At 35.0% G+C, this 19,502-nt stretch overlaps 1 protein-coding gene across 4 annotated transcripts in view; it reads left to right on the top strand.

Annotated features, from left to right (window-relative positions):
* LOC136043198 (lutropin-choriogonadotropic hormone receptor-like) overlaps window positions 1-19,502 on the top strand; it is a 327,975-nt gene that overhangs the window by 159,951 nt on the left and 148,522 nt on the right. For all 4 annotated transcript variants that reach the window (XM_065728133.1, XM_065728150.1, XM_065728140.1 and 1 more), the window contains one exon: window positions 13,721-13,864. In XM_065728133.1, coding sequence (XP_065584205.1) covers window positions 13,721-13,864 — 144 coding nt within the window. The remainder of the gene's footprint in view (window positions 1-13,720; window positions 13,865-19,502) is intronic.

Consider the following 19,502-nt stretch of genomic DNA (forward strand, 5'->3'; position numbering starts at 1 on the left):
GGAAATTGATGTTTTGCGAGGCGAAATGGCAGAAAACATCTCTTTGCTGCGGCACGATATCTTTTGTTATTAGAAAGGTCATCGTTTTCTGATGATTTATCAACAGATTATAGATTCACCCCAGAAGCCATAATTCATGTCATTATCAGATGTCAATCAATGAATAAATTAATTTGGAGCCCGCTGAAATTTACGTTAATAGGCTTGTTCCACATACCGCAGAGCCGATTTTCAGGCTGGAGGAATGAAAACCTTCCTTTTAGTGTTTTAGCCTATGAAAAACCGATTGGCTGCCTTCTTCACCATTTTTACCCTTATTGGGCAAAAATCAAAGGTTTATGGGATAAAATAGCAGAGAACGTTGCTTTTCTTCGACACGGTCTCGTTTGTTCCTTAAAAAGGTTCTAAATATAGCAGTATCCTTCTAAAAAAAAACCTTTTATATAGAAGGAACTTCCAATATCTAATCTAACATTCTTCAACCAAAGGTTCATTTACCCCGGGCGAAAAAAAACAGACCAGTTTTATCCATCCAAAAAACTAGTTTTCTTGGAGTTCACGGTAGGAGACTATAATTTCTCTGAACAGGGTTTTTGGCTGCGCTGGTTGCGACGGTGTACCTTTCATTTCTATTCGGCTTTATTTCCAAGGGGTTTCAGGTTCAATTTCGAAATTCCCACACATTCAAGACAATTTAAGAATTCGTCTTTCTTCCGAAACGTTGCTACAACTACCATGAATCTGGCCACATAGCGGCCCAGTGTAAAAACGTATCGAAGTGTGCCCATTGTGCTCAAAATAACCATGGTGCCACGAAAGAAAATCCCTGCCAGAATGCGATGCGGTGCCTAAGCTGTACAAGCACCCGACACACATGCTACCACGCTAGCTGCCCATCTAACAAGTCAGCGAAGTTAATGACCTCAAACGCCCAAAATGAATAAATTTTATATTGACAAGCGTTTCGTCTCCTAAAATATGAATGGTAGTCTTAGTACCAAAATTACCGTGCTTGAACAGCTCTGCCTCACCGAAGAAATAATTTGTCTCCAAGAACACTTTTTGTCAAACGACAGTAGAAATATATTCGATGCCTTACCCTCACACATGGTCCATTTTGTACCAGCGAAAAAACCTAAGAAACGAAGGCGCCCCTCGGGTAGACTTGCTACGCTAATAAGTGGGCATATCAACACCTAATTGTTCGCTAGTTCCGACCATTTCTTAGCAGTTAGAGTTGGCGAGACTGTTATAATAAATGTGTACCTGCCCACCGACTACAGAGACAATTGCTCCGAAATGAAGTTTGCTCTAGCCTGCAAAGAACTGGGGAAATGTATGAATAAAATTAGTGCTTCTCGTCTCCATTGGATTTTATTGGGGGAATTTAATTGTGATACATTCAAAAGTGAAAGCTCGCGTTCAGCTCTTCTGCTTAGTCTGATTCCAAATGAAATTGCTCTTGTACCGAAAGCGGGTGACTTCACGTACATTCACCCTACCGGATCAGTTTCTAACCTTGATTATGTCGTTGTATCTAGTAGTATTTTTAGTAGCTCATTAACAGTAGATGTACTCCGTGATTTTTTTTGTTTCTGACCATTTACCGCTATCGTTCCGAATTGGTGCACCATTTTATCGAATGCGCGCAAATCGACCTTTAAAATGGAGAACAATCATTGAATGGAGTAAAACCGATTTGACTCAGTATCAGTATTGGCTTGATAATCTACTTTCGAAGATAAAAATACCTTTTGACTTGCTCCAAACATCAGTACCTATTCCCACGTCTGAAATTCGTCTAAAACTAAATATGTACTCGTCACTTATTTTGCATGCGCTACTACAAGCGGAATCGCACTTTGTCCCTCGATCCAGAGTCCATGCTGGGTCACAAGTTAAGGGCTGGTCCGGGAACCCATCTCTTGTTGCAGCCTGCCAGATGGCCAAATTTTGGCTAGGCATATGGATGGAATGCGGGAGACCCTAGAACGGCATAGTGAACCAAATACGGTTTTCCACAAAGCGCCATTTTTCCAAAGAACTGCAAAAACATAGAGCCGCTATTCGTTCTGATTTTTCAAAAAAGATAATGAGTAGTCCGACGCTTCTGTGGAAAAGTTTGACCCGCAACCAGAGTGAAAGAAACGCTATATCTCTGCTGAGGCCTGACAACAGCATTTTTTGAAAGAGTTTTCAGAACCTGATTCCAAAGTAGAATATCCCCTTAAATGTGATCTCAATCGGATACTGTCAAAAAAGAATGTACCCACGTTTATTGTTTCACTGTCTGATATTATGAATTCTGCGCAAAAAATTAAGAGACCTTTTTCGAGGGGTACAGATAATATTTGTGCTAAACACATTCTTCTTGGAAGTCCCCTACTATTTTTTCACCTTAATCTCATGTTCCAAATGGCGTTCACAACTGGAATAGTTCCAACCTCGTTCTCTTCTGGTCGTCTTACTCCTGTTCCAAAAAAATGAATCGCTGAATGAGTGTTCTTCATATCGCCCTATTACAGTTGCTTCTACTTTCTGCAAGATTTTTAAAACACTCGTAATGCCAGAACTTATAGATAAATGCTACATGCCGCCATATCAGTTTGACCTCCAAAAAGGCCTAGGGTGTGCCCACACGCCTACTGCACTATTGTCAATACTTATAGATGCTGATAAGTCTGGTGATTCGCTCGTCCTAGGGAGTCATGATGTAAGCCATGCTTTCGACTCTCTGATTCACGCACAAATTCTCCTTGAGCTATATAAACGGGGCGTTGACACGTCTGCCCTTCGTGCTTTGTATGATATGTATAACCATCTTGCTGTTGTAATCAGGCTACCTGATGGGACCATAACATGTTTAGTTATTCCAGTCCGTCGAGGCGTCAGACAGAGTGCCCTTACCTCTCCAGTTGCCTTTAATAACTGTATCCTGAACGCTCAATCCAGCGCAGTTCCTTCGTGTATTTTAAAAGGGATTGATGTGTCACTTATCGCTTATGCAGATGATATTTTTAACCCCAGTCGAACAGTATAGTCGTTCGAAAGAAATTTTGCTATTTTAAGTAAAGAATATGCTAAGATTAACCTTACATTCAATAGAGAAAAATTGGACGTAGTTCTGTTCAACTGGGAAACACGAGCAGGATTTACTATTAATCTCGACGGCACGCCAGTTTCCCCAAAATCACAAATGAAATATTTAGGGCTTCCTATCGGTGACTATCTTAAAGCAACTAGAAGGCTCTTGATCCTTCATCTTCAACGTCGAACAGCAACTGCATACGGAAGCTTGGTAGCAAACAAACTTCGACACAACCGCAAACTGTCAGCGAAACTTTACAATGCTTCTGCACTCCCGAATTTCCTGTACCTTGCACCTTTTTGGCGTACATTTACGATAACCAAGACGAAGGAGCTTCGGCGAATCTATTTCCGGTATACCAAATAGCTGCTTGCCCTTCCACCATGGTCAAGCAACTCCAGGGTCATTAAAAGATACGGCATCATAGACCCGAATGCTTCTATCAGAAAAAGCATAGAAGCTTATAATAGTAGAATTGGTCGGCACCCATGGAGCGCTATTTTGATTCAATGAATGTTTTGCTTTTGTATGTTTTAAGTGTTTTTAAGTAAGGTGAAGTGTTGCAAAGTTTTTTGTTTAGTTTTTTAGGTCATTTTCTTTTTCCTCTTTTCTTTTATTCACATTATACTCCGTTTTTCATGTGTGTTATAACGGGTTATAAATAAATTCAGTTCAAGTAATTTTCGCAATAAGCTTTTACTGTTTAAGATTACCCCAAAATAGTTACTACTCCTCAACAGACTTCAAATATCATTTTAATTTTCACTAGAAATTTTAATTTGAAAACACTTTTTCAAACTTTCGGGCACTATGGGTCATGGTTTGCTTTTTACTAAGACATGCCGCTATCCCTGCGACCAAGATATGACCGTTGCCTTTTCTGACATCTCTTAGATTGAGATGAAGAATCAATTTTAAAGAGTTTTATGTGTTTATAGGCTTGATTTAAATAGTCTTTTTCCGAAAAAAGCTATTTCTAAGACACTGAAAGAACTGCATCAAATCTGAAACGAGCAAAAATGAAGCGTCATAATAATTCCAACTTAAAAAGAAAAGAAATTACTTTAAATGAATAAATGAGGCCTGAAACCAACCTAATTTAAAATGACTAACAATAATAAACGTAAAGATAACGGATGCTGCTATAAATAAATGGATGCATCTTATAAAAGCCAAACTTAAAACAAACAGAAATTACCGCAAATCAGAGTAACGCTACCGCCCCTAAGCCTTTTGAAGGTGAGAGCGCGATTTGCCTATCCTTGAAAAGGATTTCCAGTTCGAACAAAATATTTATTTATCACAGCATCTTCAGTAATCCAACAACAAAACGTCTGTTGGCCCTTATTAAAACACCATTTTCTGGCGTGCTAATATTTACTTTGCAATTTTTTTTTGCGTTCACTTTAGCGAAGGACTTTAGACATAATTTTCAAGCCAATCTCAACAAATAATTTTTGGTCCCAGTTTTTGGCTGTCCAACCCCAAACCTATATTTGTTTTTTGCCTAAGAGTTTCTCTTAATCCAGGAGCTTACGTGTGAGTTCGAAAGCTGTTAGGAGGAAAAATATACCCCTTTTTAAGGGAACTAGGATTTTTCCCTTTTTCGTGCGCTAAGGTCCCCTTGACCCAGGAAAGTCTAATTTTTGAGCCAATCCCAAAAAATCGGTCCTTCTTGGGCTTCAGTTTTTGGGGAATCATATTACTAAACGAATACGTATTTTAGATTAGGTATCCTTAAGCTCAAGATATTGACGATGCAAGTTTAAAACTGGTCGGGGGCAATGAGTTTCTTGGCCCATTTTCAGATCCATTAACACTTTTCCTCCCCAAAGAATGCTTGATTTCCCTCAGCCCAGTCGACGAATGTTTCAAGTTTCGAACCAGTTAGATAAAAATTTTTGAACCATTTTTGTACCCCATATTTTGGGGCCTGGGCCCCGACTAAAATTTTTTTTTACCCTTTTGTGGCCTAATTATTGGGGAATTATTGGGGGCCTGGGCCCCAACTAAATTTTTTTTTACCCTTTTGTGGCCTAATTATTGGCGAAGCCAATTTTCTTTCCAATCATTTGTTTTACTCAAACACTCATAGCAAATGCTGTAAGCTCTAAGTTTTGAGTACATTGTGGAAATATTTTTTGGTCCTTTTTTGGGGCCCTATTGCTAGAGGAGTAGTATCCTAAACTATATTTGGTACTTTGGGTTTTTCTTGGCCCAATAACTTATGGCTTCAATTTTAAAACTGATCAAAGACATATTGCTTACTGGCCCTTTTATGAGTCCCCTCCTCTGCTCCTCCTGTCCCCAGCAAAATGATTGCTCTTCTTTGCCAAAAAAATGGTGCTTAAAAGTGTCAAGTCAATAGGACACCAAATCTCCTCTTTTCCCACTGTAAAAACTATCTTTAAATAATTTGCAGTTTGCGTAATTTGTGGGAGCCATGTTTCTCATTACATCCCAAAATTCTGGGAGCTAGCAGGAAGGCTGCTAGGAGGTAAGGAGCAGGAAAAAGTACTGTATTGGGCTTGGCCCCCCTAAATATTTTATAAACTCCGAGGCCACTACAACTGCCAATTTTTAATCGAACGAGTCGCCTTTGATGTTTCTACAACCCTCCTTTCTATAAATAGCGGTCGGGACAAAAAATGAAAAATAAAGCCGGGACAGGTCAGGACATAAAAATAAATGGTAGGTATAAGGTCATTTGCAATAAGCAACGCTGGAATGCTACCTCTGATTCCCATGTAACTTTAAGGTTGCATAATATCAATTATTTCAAAAAAAGAAAACGAACACCAACTGGACAAAATGGCCTGGAGTAACCTTTTTTTCTGGGGCCAGGATAAAAAGATTAAACAGGAATTGACCAACGATAGGTCATTAGTTCTGAGATTGAAGAAGTAGAACTAAGCAAGTAGGCTATTTGTCTGCTATTGCTTATTTCTCTGAAATAGCTTGGAGACACGACATGATTCTTGTGAGTAAATGCCAAAGATTTGCAGAATTGGAAAGACGGGAAAGAACTGGGGAATTGGCTGTAATTTTTGGAATAAGCTCACATTATGTATCCATTCTAAATAAAGCTTGCCCAAACTCGTTTGACCTAAGCTCGTATGTATGTTAAAAATACATAAAGGAAAAATGATATCAAGATATCTCTTATTTTTCCCTCTTACGACTGAAATTTTTTGCTGCTGTTGTCAAGCTAACAAAATTTTATGAGAATGAACTGTTTTCACGGAAAATTAGTTGAAATTGTTTACGAGTGCTTGTTTTTATTGGAAGATCCAATCAAAGGCAGATTTAGAGTAAAAATTGGGGGTGCGGGGATTTTGACAATTGAGTCAATAATTAACCAAATTGACAAGATGAAGAGGGTGCCAAAGGTCCACCTTGCCCCCTCGGTCCACCCCTGGATATTTGCTAGCCTTTCCCCCCTCAATTCTTAATTAAACAGTGGGGTTAAAAATTAAAACAAGACGAAAATGTCCTCTTTGTGAGGGGTTAACCACCTCACGCAACTCCTCGCTCTTTATACTGAAGTTTGACAAGCACTTTCCTGTAAACCTTCTATAACACAAGAAATATAGCGAATTTGTAATTTAAAGCTTATTATTTATTTGTAAATTAGCTTTTGAAACATTCAATTCTGTCCCAGGTTTAACATTAAATGAGGTCTTTCATTCTCAAGTAATTATGATAAAAATTATTGTTATAATCATGCTGTCTTTGGGTTTAAGCATTCATTCTTGAAGCGCAGAGACAAAAAAAAAAAAAAAAAAAAAAAAAAAAAAAAAAAAAAAAAAAAAAAAAAGGCTTTAGTATAAGGCAGAGAAGGCCAGCCCTCTTGTGCTTGGGATATTTCCACTTATTTTAAGTCTAATTATCACTTGTTTTTTTTTTTTGTAAAAAAATCTTTATTTTTAATTTCTGTTCATTTTAATATCGTTTCCAAGCTCTGGTGTAAATTGGGGAGGGGCGATTTCGTTGGTCCTCTCAAGAATGCTTTGACCCCGAATATTTTGAGAAATATCCTTTTTGGTATTTTCATTGAAAAAAAATGTCTTTTTTTGGTATTTTATTGAAAAAGTTGGAGAGACAATAAAATTGCCCCTGTAAATTTGGAGAAAAAATAACAATTATATTCTCTCTACATTTTAGTGAATTGCTGTCACAGTTTCTTAGTCATCCTATATACATCAGGGGTTGGTGCCTCACTCAATCCCGCGTTAACTGAACAACCTTTTTGTTTCCTTTTTAATGATAATTACTTATATCAACTAGTTTAAATTGCAAAAAAAATGATTTATATTTGAAAAGGGGTTCATGTGAAGAAACTTATGACATTGACGTTTTGTTTCTTAACGTAATCATTCAAAATACGATCTAAAGTTTGCAATAAAGGATTATTTCTCTGTAAACGTTTCTCCTCAAGTTTCTCCAACACGAAAAGCGTCATGTTTCTGAGCAATAGGATACATTTCTTTTCAATTACCACAAAACGGCTCAGGTTCAGGCGCAATAAGAAATGGACAATTAATAGTGCTACAGTACTTTCTTTTTCTACATCGAGAAAGGCTCTTTGCAGAACATGTTCTGCAGCCCATTCCCAATTTATAGTAGTTTTTTTATTACAATTTATAAAAAGAATTTGATAGTGCAGCTTTATAATGAAATACCTTACAGTTGTTCTTCCCCTTAAACGTTTTCATGGGGCATACGCCTACCATTTCTTAAGGAATATCCAAAATTTAATAAAGACACACAATTCTGAATAATACCCTTACCGCACCTGTAAATTGTAACTATGAAGATTCAAAAGGGATTGGGACTGTTGGGCTATATACTACCCAAAAAATTATGATGCCAATTAAATATCTATTGTTACATATTAGTTTTCTGTTGGAACTGAAGTTTCAACCAAAGATTGTTTGCGTCACTGATTAGGTCTCTTGAGAAATTGACCTAGTAATTCATTATTTCGTCCTTGTCAGTCTAAATTCGTGGAAATCCGATGTCCACTCATTTGTCAAACAACATTTAGGTCCAATGCCAAATTGAAGTCATCAGTTCCATTAAATTATGGTTTTTGGGTCCATACCGTAAAGTTATAAGCAAATCAAATGAATTTTTTACACTATCTTAAGTCTATTTCATCTTATTTAATGCAGAACACTCAATGTGAAAGAGCAGCGCAGAGTTTGTTGACGTTTATGATTAATGTTCTTATTAAAATCACTTAAAGTAAGAGTAAGCACCCCAAAAAAATTCTTACGGGTAGTTCTGCCCTGAAAGTGTTTCTAGGGAAGGGAATTCGAAAGTAAAAAAAAACAATACAGGAATCAACATAATTTTGTGGAATTTTACCAAATTTTCAATACCTTCAGACTAAAGTTTTTCCAAAAATTCCTATACAGATATTCCTATTTAGATCAATATTATGAATGGATGGTAACAAAATCCCCATGACATATAAATATGCATTTAGAAACATATTTGCAACTTCTGTAATTCATTTTTATCCCGCTATCTCTGAAAAAAAAGAAAAAAATGCAAACAATGATTGGAAAGCAAAAGTGAGAGTAAAGATCGTGACCATCTTCCTTTATCTATATTTTTTCTAAATGGGTCACTTGAAGTGACAAATCATTGCCATTGTTTAACAACCAAAGCTTAAATATTGGAAAAAAATAGAATTAAAAGGTAAATCCTCCTAATTTTGCTGACTTGGGTTCTAGATCTAGCCAGGATTTCGCTTTAGGCTATTCTGTTTTTTTATGAGCAATTCTCCTTATTAATTTCCCATTTGTGGTTATTTAAGGATTTTCTGTGATTTTGATTTTATTGTATTACTAGGAGGAATAAATTAGCAAATTATTTTATGGCTTGCATTTACGTGGTCCTAGCTTGAATGACTGATGTGCAAGCTGCGTAGCCCTTGGAGACTCAAGGAGCCACTCAAATCAAATTCTACTCCATAATATATTAATCAGAAGCTTTCAACAATTTCGCTGGGATCTATTTTCTATAGAATGCTGAAATGAGACGACACGATGAATTTTATTTACAAGGTTGTTGCCTAATAGTGAGTTTGAATAAATGGGTCCATCCAATCATTTATTGTTGTGTTAAATCGGCAGTCACTCTTGAAATAGTCTGATTTGCCACCGCCAGGGGCAATTCTTATCCTGTAAAAAATCCTCCAATTGAGGCCAATTTTAACCCCCAACACCATAATCCCTCAGGCTTCTGCCAAGCAGAGTAAAAAGTATTACCAAAATTACCAAAGAAATTAGCAGTAATATTTATACTCGATATTAATAAACCAGTCAGTATCATTTGGCTCTGTTAAAAATGTTTGGAGTTGTATCTTTTCTTTCATAGTGCCGTCGTAACAAATGTTCTATGCTTAAAATATGTCCGACTAAAACATTTGGAATTTAACTATTAGCAGAAATTGTAGCACTCAAAAGTGCTTTTATTTAATTTTTGTTACTCAGTCTAACAAGTAAAACACACGGAATTTATCAAGTAGCTGAGTTTGTTGTGCTTAAAAGTGCCTTCATAAAACTTTAGTTACTCAGCCAGCAACTAAAACTTTTGAAATTTACCAACTAGCTAAGTTTGTTGTACTCAAGACTGATTCTACTAATTTTCTTATATATCCAGTCGGTAATTAGAACATTCAAAAATCATCAACTAACTGATTTTGTTCTACTCAAAAGCGCATTCATTAAATTTCTGGTACTCAGCCTGCAGCTAAAACACAAAGAATTTATCAACTAGCTGAGTTGGTTGGATCCAAACGTACTTTCATTAAATTTTAGACAATAACTCAGGAAATAGAACACTCGGGATTTACCAAATAGCTGAGTTTGTTTTACCCAAAACTGCTTTTATTAATTTTTTTTATACCTAGTTGGTAGCTAGAATATTTGGAATATACCAACTAGTTGAGTTTGCTGAAATCAAAAGTGTTTTTATTAAATTTGTTTATAGTCAGTCAGTAACTAAGACACTCAGAAGCGACTAAATAAATGAGATTATTGTACTCAAAAAGAGATTTTATTAAATTTTTGGTACTCAGGCAGCAAGTAACACACGCGAAATTTACCAACTAGCTGAGTTTGTTGTGCTCAAAACTGCTTATGTTAGTTTTTTATATCCAGTTGGTAACTACAAAATTCTGAGTTTATCAACTAGCTGATATTGTTCTGCTCAAATGAAATTTCTGGTACTCAGCCTGCAACTAAAACACACAGAATTTATCAACTAGCTGAGTTTGTTGCACTCAAACGTGCTTTTATTAAATTTTTGATACTCAGTCAGCAACTAATACACTCGGAATATACCAACTAGCTCAATTTACTACTATACAAATTGCTTTTATTAAATTTTCTGATAGTCAGTCAATAACTGAGACACTCGGAAGTTACTAGCTAGCTGAGATTGTTGTACTCAAAAAGAGCTTTTATTCAATTTTTGGTACTCAGGTGCAAGTCAAACACACGGAATTTACCAACTAGTTTAGTTTGTTGTACTCTAAAGACCTTTCATTAAACTTTTGTTACTCATTCAGCAACTAAAACACTCGGAAATTACCAACTAGCTGATATTGTTGTACACAGAACTGCTTTTATTACTTTTTTTATACCCAATCGGTAACTAGAATATTTGGAAATTATCAACTAGCTGACTTTGTTCTACTCAAAAGGGTATTTATTAAATTTCTGCATTCAGCCTGCAGCTGAAACAAAAACATATATTATCAGCTAGCTGAGTTTGTTGTACTCAAACGTTCTTTTATTAAATTTTAGATTTTTAGTCAGCAACTAAAACACTCGGAATATACCAGCTAGCTGAGTTTGTTGCAGTCAAAAGTGCTTTTATTAAAGTTTGTGATAGTCAGTCAAATAACTAAGTCACTCTGAAGATGCAAACTACCTGAGATTATTGTACTCAAAGAGTGCTTTTATTTTTTTTTGTACTCAGTCAGCAGCTAAAACACTTGGAATTAATCAACTAGCTGAGTTTTTTGTACTCAGGAGTGCCTTTATTAGTTTTTTTTGTATATCCAGCCGGTAACTAATGCATTTGGGATATACTAACTAGCTGAATTTGCTGCTATACACAGTGCTTTTATTAAATTTTCTGATAGTCAGTCAATAACTGAGACACTCAGAAGTTCAGCTAACTAGCTGAGATTGTTGTACTCAAAAAGAGCTTTTATTACATTTTAGTACTAAGGCAGCAAGTAAAACACACGGAATTTATCAACTAGATTAGTTTGTTGTACTCAAAAGATCTTTCATTAAACCTTTGTTACTAAATCAGCAACTAATGCACTCAGAAATTACCAACTAGCTGACATTGTTGTACTCAAAACTGCTTTTATTAATTTTTCTTATACCCAGTCGGTCACTAAAAAATTTGGAAATTATCAATTAGCTGACTTTGTTCTACTCAAAAGAGCATTTATCAAATTTCTGTACTCAGCCTTCAACTAAAATAAAAAGATATTATCAACTAGCCGAGTTTGTTCAAACGTGCTTTTATTAAATTTTAGATACTCATGCAGCAACTAAAACATTCGGAATAAATTAACTCGCTGAGTTTTTTTTTTTAGTCAAATGTGCTTTCAATAAGTTTTTTGATAGTCAGTAACTAAGACACTCCGAAGTTACCAGCTTGCTGAGATTGCTACACCCAAAAAGTTCTTTCATTAAATTGTTGGTTCTTAGTCATCAACTAAAACAATCGGAATATATAAACTAGTTGAGTTTTTCGCACTCAAACGTGATTTTTATCAAATTTTAGATGCTCAGTAAGCAAATAAAACACTCTGAATATACCATCTAGCTAGGTTTATTGTACTCAAAAAGCACTTTTATTAAAATTTTCTGTACTCTTTCAGTAACTAAAACACTCGGAATATATCAACTAGCTAAGTTTCTTGTACTCAAAGTGCTTTTGTTAGTTTTTTTTTAAATCGTGTCTATAACTAAAACATTCGGAATTTACCTACTAGCTGAGATCGTTGTACTCAGAACTGCTTATTAAATTTTGGTACTCAGCTAGTAATTAAAACACACGCAATTTATCAACTTGCTACCAGCTAGCTGAGTTTGTTTTACTCGAAACTACGTTTATTAATTTTTTATTTCCAGTCAGTAACTAGAACATTCGGAATTCATCAACTATTTGATTTTTTTCTACTCAAAAGTGCATTTATTATATTTCTGATACAAAGCTTGAAACTAAAACTCACAGAATTTATCACCTAGCTTAGTTTCTTGCACTCAAATGTCCTTTTATTAAATTTTAGGTCTTCAGTCAGTAGCTAGAACACTTGGAATATATTGAGTTTGTTGTAGTCAAAAGTACTTATATTAAATTTTTTTAATAGTCGGTCAGTAGCTAACACACTCAGGAGGTACCAACTAACTAGAATTTTTGTACACAAAAAGTAATTTTACTAATTTTTTTGGCACTCAGAATTCAAGTAAGTCACCCGGAAATTATCAACTAACTGAGTTTGCTGTACTCAAGCTAAATTTTTGTTACTCAGTCAGCAACTAGAACACTTGGAATTTACCAGCTTGCTGAGTTTGTTTTTACTAAAAAGGGCTTTTATTAATTTTTGATACCCATTCGATAACTGAAAGATTTGGAATTTATCAACTTACCAACGTTTTCGAGTTCTATCCATCCGTCCTTTCAGTAGCACAAGCAGAATATGTGCTCATGTAGGTATACAACTCGGGTCTAGGGTATATGCAATGAGGTTTAGGGTATGATCATTAGAGCATAAGGCTGTCTACTCCATACGTATTAACATACCAGTACTTTTGATGTCTTTTCATACTTAAGTTCTATTCAAAGATATTTAATTATTACCGCAAGTCTTATTTCTAGCAAGGATTTCTACGAAGCTTCAAACTTTTTTTTGTAAGATTTTGGCATTGTTGAACCCTTGTCAAAACATATGCAAACATTTTTGCAATTACAAGTTTTTTTTCTATAAGCAGTTTAACATAGACTTCTCCTTTCATGAAAATATTCAATTTTTCTACATAACTTTTACAGCTATGACAACGTCACTGCCATACTGATGTGTCTAAAAATGATGTCACTCTAATAATTTGTTCCTAAAATTAAGGCTCTAAACGAATTTAACGACTTCTTACTCTTTGGATTGAATCTAGTTACACAGAAAATATCCAGGATTAATCTTCTCGCTTCAGCTTAGCTTCTGATAAAGAATTTAATTGGATTTATTTATATTTAATTTTATTATAAGACAATGCTGAAAATTTTGCTGTTTAAAAATCTGTATAACAACTTTCAAATGATTAATTTTTATGTCTGTTAGTTGATGTTTTTCAACATAATTTCTCAGTTAAAGTTTTGTAGGAGAGCAGTACTCTTGAGAAGCTACAGGTAATTGAAATTATCAATACTTTTTATTCAATGCTTGGCGATAGTTTATAATTTACAGTACTTAATGATACTTTTACGTAGACACACTTCATTGATATTGCGTCCTGATATTTTTGTGGTTTTACTAAGGAAATAGCTCATTATTAAAGTGATGCAAAACTGAAAAACTAATTTTAAATACGATTTTAGGTACCTTTACCATAACCAAATTTCACGAATTCCAAGTGGAATCTTCCAGTCAACTCGCCAGTTGAATTTCGTGGAACTTGGCCATAATCCACTTAGAAGAATAGACCCTAACGCGTTTGCTAATTTACCATATCTTAAAAAGTTGTAAGTAGATCTTTAATTAATATTGTATATTCTGTTTCTTAATCAGACAAGGATGTATTGTTATTTATGATCCTTTAGATGGTCATCACTTCTTCAATAGCTTTTCCAGTCTTCATTTTTAAAACAGATTTCATAATTTATTTAAAAGATTCATTTTCATAAGTGTTCAAAAATTCAGATGTCGAGATCAGGCAGGTACACAGGAATTTATTTTGGGGGGGACAAATCCTTCAAATTCCTTATTCTGTGAGAAGTATTGGAAAAGTATGGGAAAATTAGAAAATCTTGAGACTTAAAGGGGGGAGGACCTGGGCCCAGAGACCCCCCCTGTATACGCGCCAGGTCTAGAGATATTCATAGATTTTGCTCCAGACTGCCCCGGATATACGGCATTGATACAAAATTCTAAGATTATGTTTGTATTTTTGTAAATTTTAGCGATATTAACCAAACGTCTGCTGTAATTCTGTTTGAGTCCGTCAAAATCCATTGTCCGTTGTAGATAACAAAGTCTGTTACTTACTTGTACTTGGTGCAGGATCAGACGTGAACGACTCCCCCGGCAACGGGAAGACTCCTTATACTCCCAATTGTCGCGATCTCATGCGAGCTCTTCAGCAAACAAAAGCCAGCAACTCTCCCACTTTCTGTCAAACTTCAGAAATCTACCAATCGTAACAAGGTCATTTCTGACAGGTGCCCATCAATTTTTCATTTGACTGCCTGGGCGTCTGCGCCAATCTGACAAAGGAGCAGCTAGAAGCACTTGCTTGATGATGCGATCATTGGGTCTTTTCTGGACATGGTCAAGCCAACGATGTCTTTTCTGTGAAACAATATCTGTTGCAACATCTTAAGTAATTTGGCCATTTAAACTTCAGGATATTTATAAACTTTCTCACTGTAACGTTTAGTACTACCTTGTTTAGACAAACATGGTTGGGAGACCCGATTCGTAATATTTTATTTTATCAGGTGAATTTTACTTGAAAATAATACGCCCTTGATTATTGTTTTCCATAAAATTTGACAATTTTTACGTTTCTGACTGTTTTGAGCTCCCCCCTTCTTTTAGAAAAAAAACGTCAAAAAAGTCAAACATTTTTGTCTCAAATAGTCAAATCAGCTTTATCTATTAAAATTTCAAAATGAAATACAAGGGAGTAAGCCCAAAACGACCATCCTCAAGGAAAGGCATTGGCCTTTCTCCTGTCCTGTAAAATCTGGAAAATGCAAATGAAAAAAATTCATCTGGCGAAAAAAATCCTGGAAAAAAAATAATTTTATTTGCTGCATTTCGATGATTCCAATCAATAGTGAGTTGATTCATCATTTGATTCAATAGATAAGTTTTAATATTGCTCTTTACTTTCAGTTGAAAAAACTTGTTTTTTATTATTTAATTTCTGACGTTTTTTAAATAACACTGGGAAATATTTATGGAAAATTCTCTTCCCCCATGAAAAATTTCTCCATGGAAAGATCCTTCCACATAACCCTCTCCCCCGACCCCATCCCACCAGAAGAAATCCCCCTTTAAAAGCATATGCATACTTCCCAATAGCAAATAACATAGGGCGAATTTCATAACTTGCAGCCCTTCCCCCGGGATCCGTGGATGCTTAATACGTCCTCAAAGAGACATTTATTAAATTTTTGACTATGCTGAACAAAATGACTATCTAAAATTTTGATCCCGTGAATTTGGGAAACAATTAGTGTGGGAGGGGGCCTAATTACCCTCTAACTTTTTGGTAACTTAGAAAGGGCACTAGAACTTTAATTTTCGTTCGAGAGGGCCCTCTCCCGACATTCTAGGAGTACAAGGTCGATGCGATCACCCGGGAAAAAAATTAAAATAAACACGTATCCGTGATCGTTCTTCTGGCAAAAAATATAAAATTCCACATTTTTGCAAATAGAAGCTTGAAACCTCTACAACAGAGTTCTCTGATACGCTGAATCTGATGGTGTGATTTTCATTAAGATTCCATGACTTTTGGGGTGTTTCTCCCTTTTTTGCAAACAAGGCAACTTTTCTCAGGCTCGTAGCTTTTGATGGATACGACAAAACTTTATGAAACCTGTATATTTAAAATCAGCATAAAAATCAAATTCTTTTGATGTATCTATTGGTATCAAAATTCCGTTTTTAGAGTTTTGTCACAATTGAGCCGGGTCGCTGCTTACTCACAGTTTGAAATCATTTGAATGCGAGGAATAAGAACAGCCTCACTCTCAAAAGGTCCTGTCAAGATTGTTGCCTCTATTACGTTTTCCATTGTTTTTTTTTTTACGGCAAGTCGCGTGCCATTGCAAAGCTTTGGTGGGTTAATATTTCGTAACATTATTATTGGTATGCCTATTGTTAGTTGTAGCATGTGTGGTGGAAACCCTGGAAGATCCAGGGAATTTAAAAATTCAGATGGATAATTAACCGCTTCATTGGGTTCCAGAACTGTGTCGACTGACTTGTAAATTACTTCCTGGTCTCGAATCTTGGTCAAAATAATATTGTTGATTTCGTGGACGTCTTTACTCTTGGCTGCCAAAATCGCTCGTTCACTGAGCCATTTATGATTTTTATAATTGGTTAGAATATTCGGAAATACCTTTTCAACCAATTAATTTTTGGACGTCACTGAATTACAGAATTCAGCAGGCAGTTGTATACGTCCTGAAATTGAGTCTACTGGGAGCTTTCCGTTTCCAATTGCCAGCAATTGATCTGAAAATGTTTCACCAGAGTCATCGTTTTGCAATCGGACACGCATATTTATACTTAATTTTAATCTCTACGTGTGCCCTTAAATTAGAATTTTTCAGGCAAGCATTCATTTTGTCCGCAGAGGTTGATCTAGGTATTATAGGTAATGTTTGCCTGAAATCTCCAGCAAGCAATATTAATGTGCTGGCAAAGGGTTTTGAATTTCCTCGCAAATCTCGTAATGATTGCTCCAGAGCCTCGAGCGATTTTTTGTGTGGCATTGTGCACTCGTCCCAAATAATAAGTTTGCATTGCTGCAATACTTTACCCATCCCAGATGATTTGGAAATATTGCACGTGGAAGTTTCTGTAGAATGCAAATTCAGAGGCAATTTCAAAGCGGAATGAGCAGTTCTTCCACCAGGCAGAAACGTTGCAGCTATTCCGGACGACGCCGTTGCCAACGCTATGTCATTTTTTGATCGAATTGATGCCAGAATCAATTTTATCACAAACGTTTTACCAGTACCTCCTGACGCATCCAAAAAGAAGATTTCTCCCATGTTGTTATCTACAAAATGTATTATCTTATCATGAATGTCTTTTTGCTCAGACGTTAACTTAGAAGTATTATTTTGTATATACGACAATAGATCACTCGTGTTGTTACTTTGTTCACTATCCAATTCTACACATGTCGAAACAGCAGCGTTACGATTAAGTGAAGGCATTCCCAAATCCTGAAGAGGTTTGTTTGCCATACATATGCACAAATCTTCAATAATAACTAAAGTATAGTCATAAATTTCTGATGTAAAATAAAAATCACGCACAAATCTTCAATAATAACTAAAGTATAAGTATAAATTTCCGATGTAAAATCAAAAAAAAAAACATGAGTTATATTTTCTGATGTTTAATAAAAAACGCTTAGATTCTGACTCAGTTCCAGTAAGCAAAGTCTTCAATTGCTCTGGTGGTGCATGCAGTTGAGGAAGTTTAACTTTTACTGAGGCGCAACACATTCCCATCGTTTCACCATTAAATTTCAAGGCCTTACAATAGGGACAAATTTTAGACATAGTCCCGATTTGAACACATCTACTCGAGCTATAATCATTGACTGGGCTGTACCGGAATGTCAGGTGATAATTTTCACGTTGCTCCGGTGATTCCTCGGCACGCTTTCTTTTGGCATTATCTCTTTGAGAACGAGCCTGTTTTCACGTTATTCTTGTGAATCCTCGGCACGATTTTTTTTGGAAATTTCTCTTTGAGACGCAAGCCTGTTTTCAGGTTGTTCTTGTGATTCCTCGGCACGCTTTCTTTTCTTACTTTCTCTTTTAGCCGCAAGCCTTTTGGCATTAACTCTTTGGGCAGCTTCCTCGGCTGTTTTTTCTGCCAGTGTAGGATTTATACTAAAATTTCTCGCACGATTTGATTCCTTGGCTGTTTCTTCTGCCATTGTAAGATTTATACTAAACATTCTCTTTTAATCGCAACCCTTATATACTTATAATGACCGCATATACAAAGCCTTATATACTTAAAATGATTTCAACTTATATTGACGTCATATACAAACATACAAAATACATAAATGACGTCTTAATGCTCAATCCTTATAATAACGTCACTCGTCAAACATACATACAACTCATTTATATATATCTATATATATAAAAATAAGTTGTCTGTGGATGGATGTGTGGATGGATGTGTGGATGGATGTGTCAGGTGACGTCACCTGAAAAAACTGGATTAGGTGACGTCAAAACTGAAAAAACTAAAAAAAGGCAAAAACTACAAAAAAAACTAAAAACTAATAAAAAAAATAAAAAAGCTAAAAAACTAAAAAAACTATAAAGGTAAAAACCAATAAAAAACTAAAAAAAAACTGAAAAAACTAAAAAAAGGCAAAAACTACAAAAAAAAACTAAAAACTAATAAAAAAAGTAAAAAAGCTAAAAAACTAAAAAAACTAAAAAAACTAAAAAAAGGTAAAAAACTAAAAAAAATAAAAAATAAAAAAAAACTAAAAAAAAGGAAAAAACTGAAAAATAAGCTAAAATAAAGGTAAAAACCAATAAAAAACTAAAAAAAAAAGGAAAAAACTAATAAATGACGACACTCAAAGAGAAAGCGACCAGGACAAAAAACTAAAAAAAAAGGCAAAAACTACAAAAAAACTAAAAACTAATAAAAAAAATAAAAAAGCTAAAAAACTAAAAAAACTAAAAAAAGGTAAAAAACTAAAAAAACTAAAAACTAAAAAAAAACTAAAAAAGGTAAAAACTAAAAGAACTAAAAAAGAAAAAAATAAATGACGACACTCAAAGAGAAAGCGACCAGGACAAAAGGAATGTTCGATTAGCAATCAACAAAGCACCGGGACACAGGGAGTATAAATGACGACCAGGACACAAGTAAAAAAAAAAATTAACAAAACTAAAAAGAAGGTAAAAACTACAAAAAAACTAAAAAGAAAAAAAAACTAAAAACTAATAAAAAAACTAAAAAATCTAAAAATCTAAATAAACTAAAAAAGAAAAAAAAAGGAAAAAAATAAAGGAGAAAAACAAAACTAAAAAACGAATGTATATACAGACCGGTACACCGGGATACAAATGACGACCGGGACACAGGGAATATAAATAACGACCGGGACACAGGGACACAACTACAACGGGGACACCGGGGGAAACAGGGGGATATAAATGACGACCGGGACAAAAAAACTAAAAAGAAATAAAAACTAAAAACTAATAAAAAAAACTAAAAAATCTAAAAATCTAAATAAGCTAAAAAAGAAAAAAAAAGGAAAAAAATAAAGGAGAAAAACAAAACTAAAAAACGAATGTATATACAGACCGGGACACCGGGATACAAATGATGACCGGGACCCGGGACACAGGGAATATAAATGACGAC

The sequence above is a fragment of the Artemia franciscana genome, chromosome 2, assembly GCF_032884065.1.
Source record: "Artemia franciscana chromosome 2, ASM3288406v1, whole genome shotgun sequence".
In the NCBI taxonomy this organism is placed as follows: Eukaryota; Metazoa; Arthropoda; class Branchiopoda; order Anostraca; family Artemiidae; genus Artemia; species Artemia franciscana.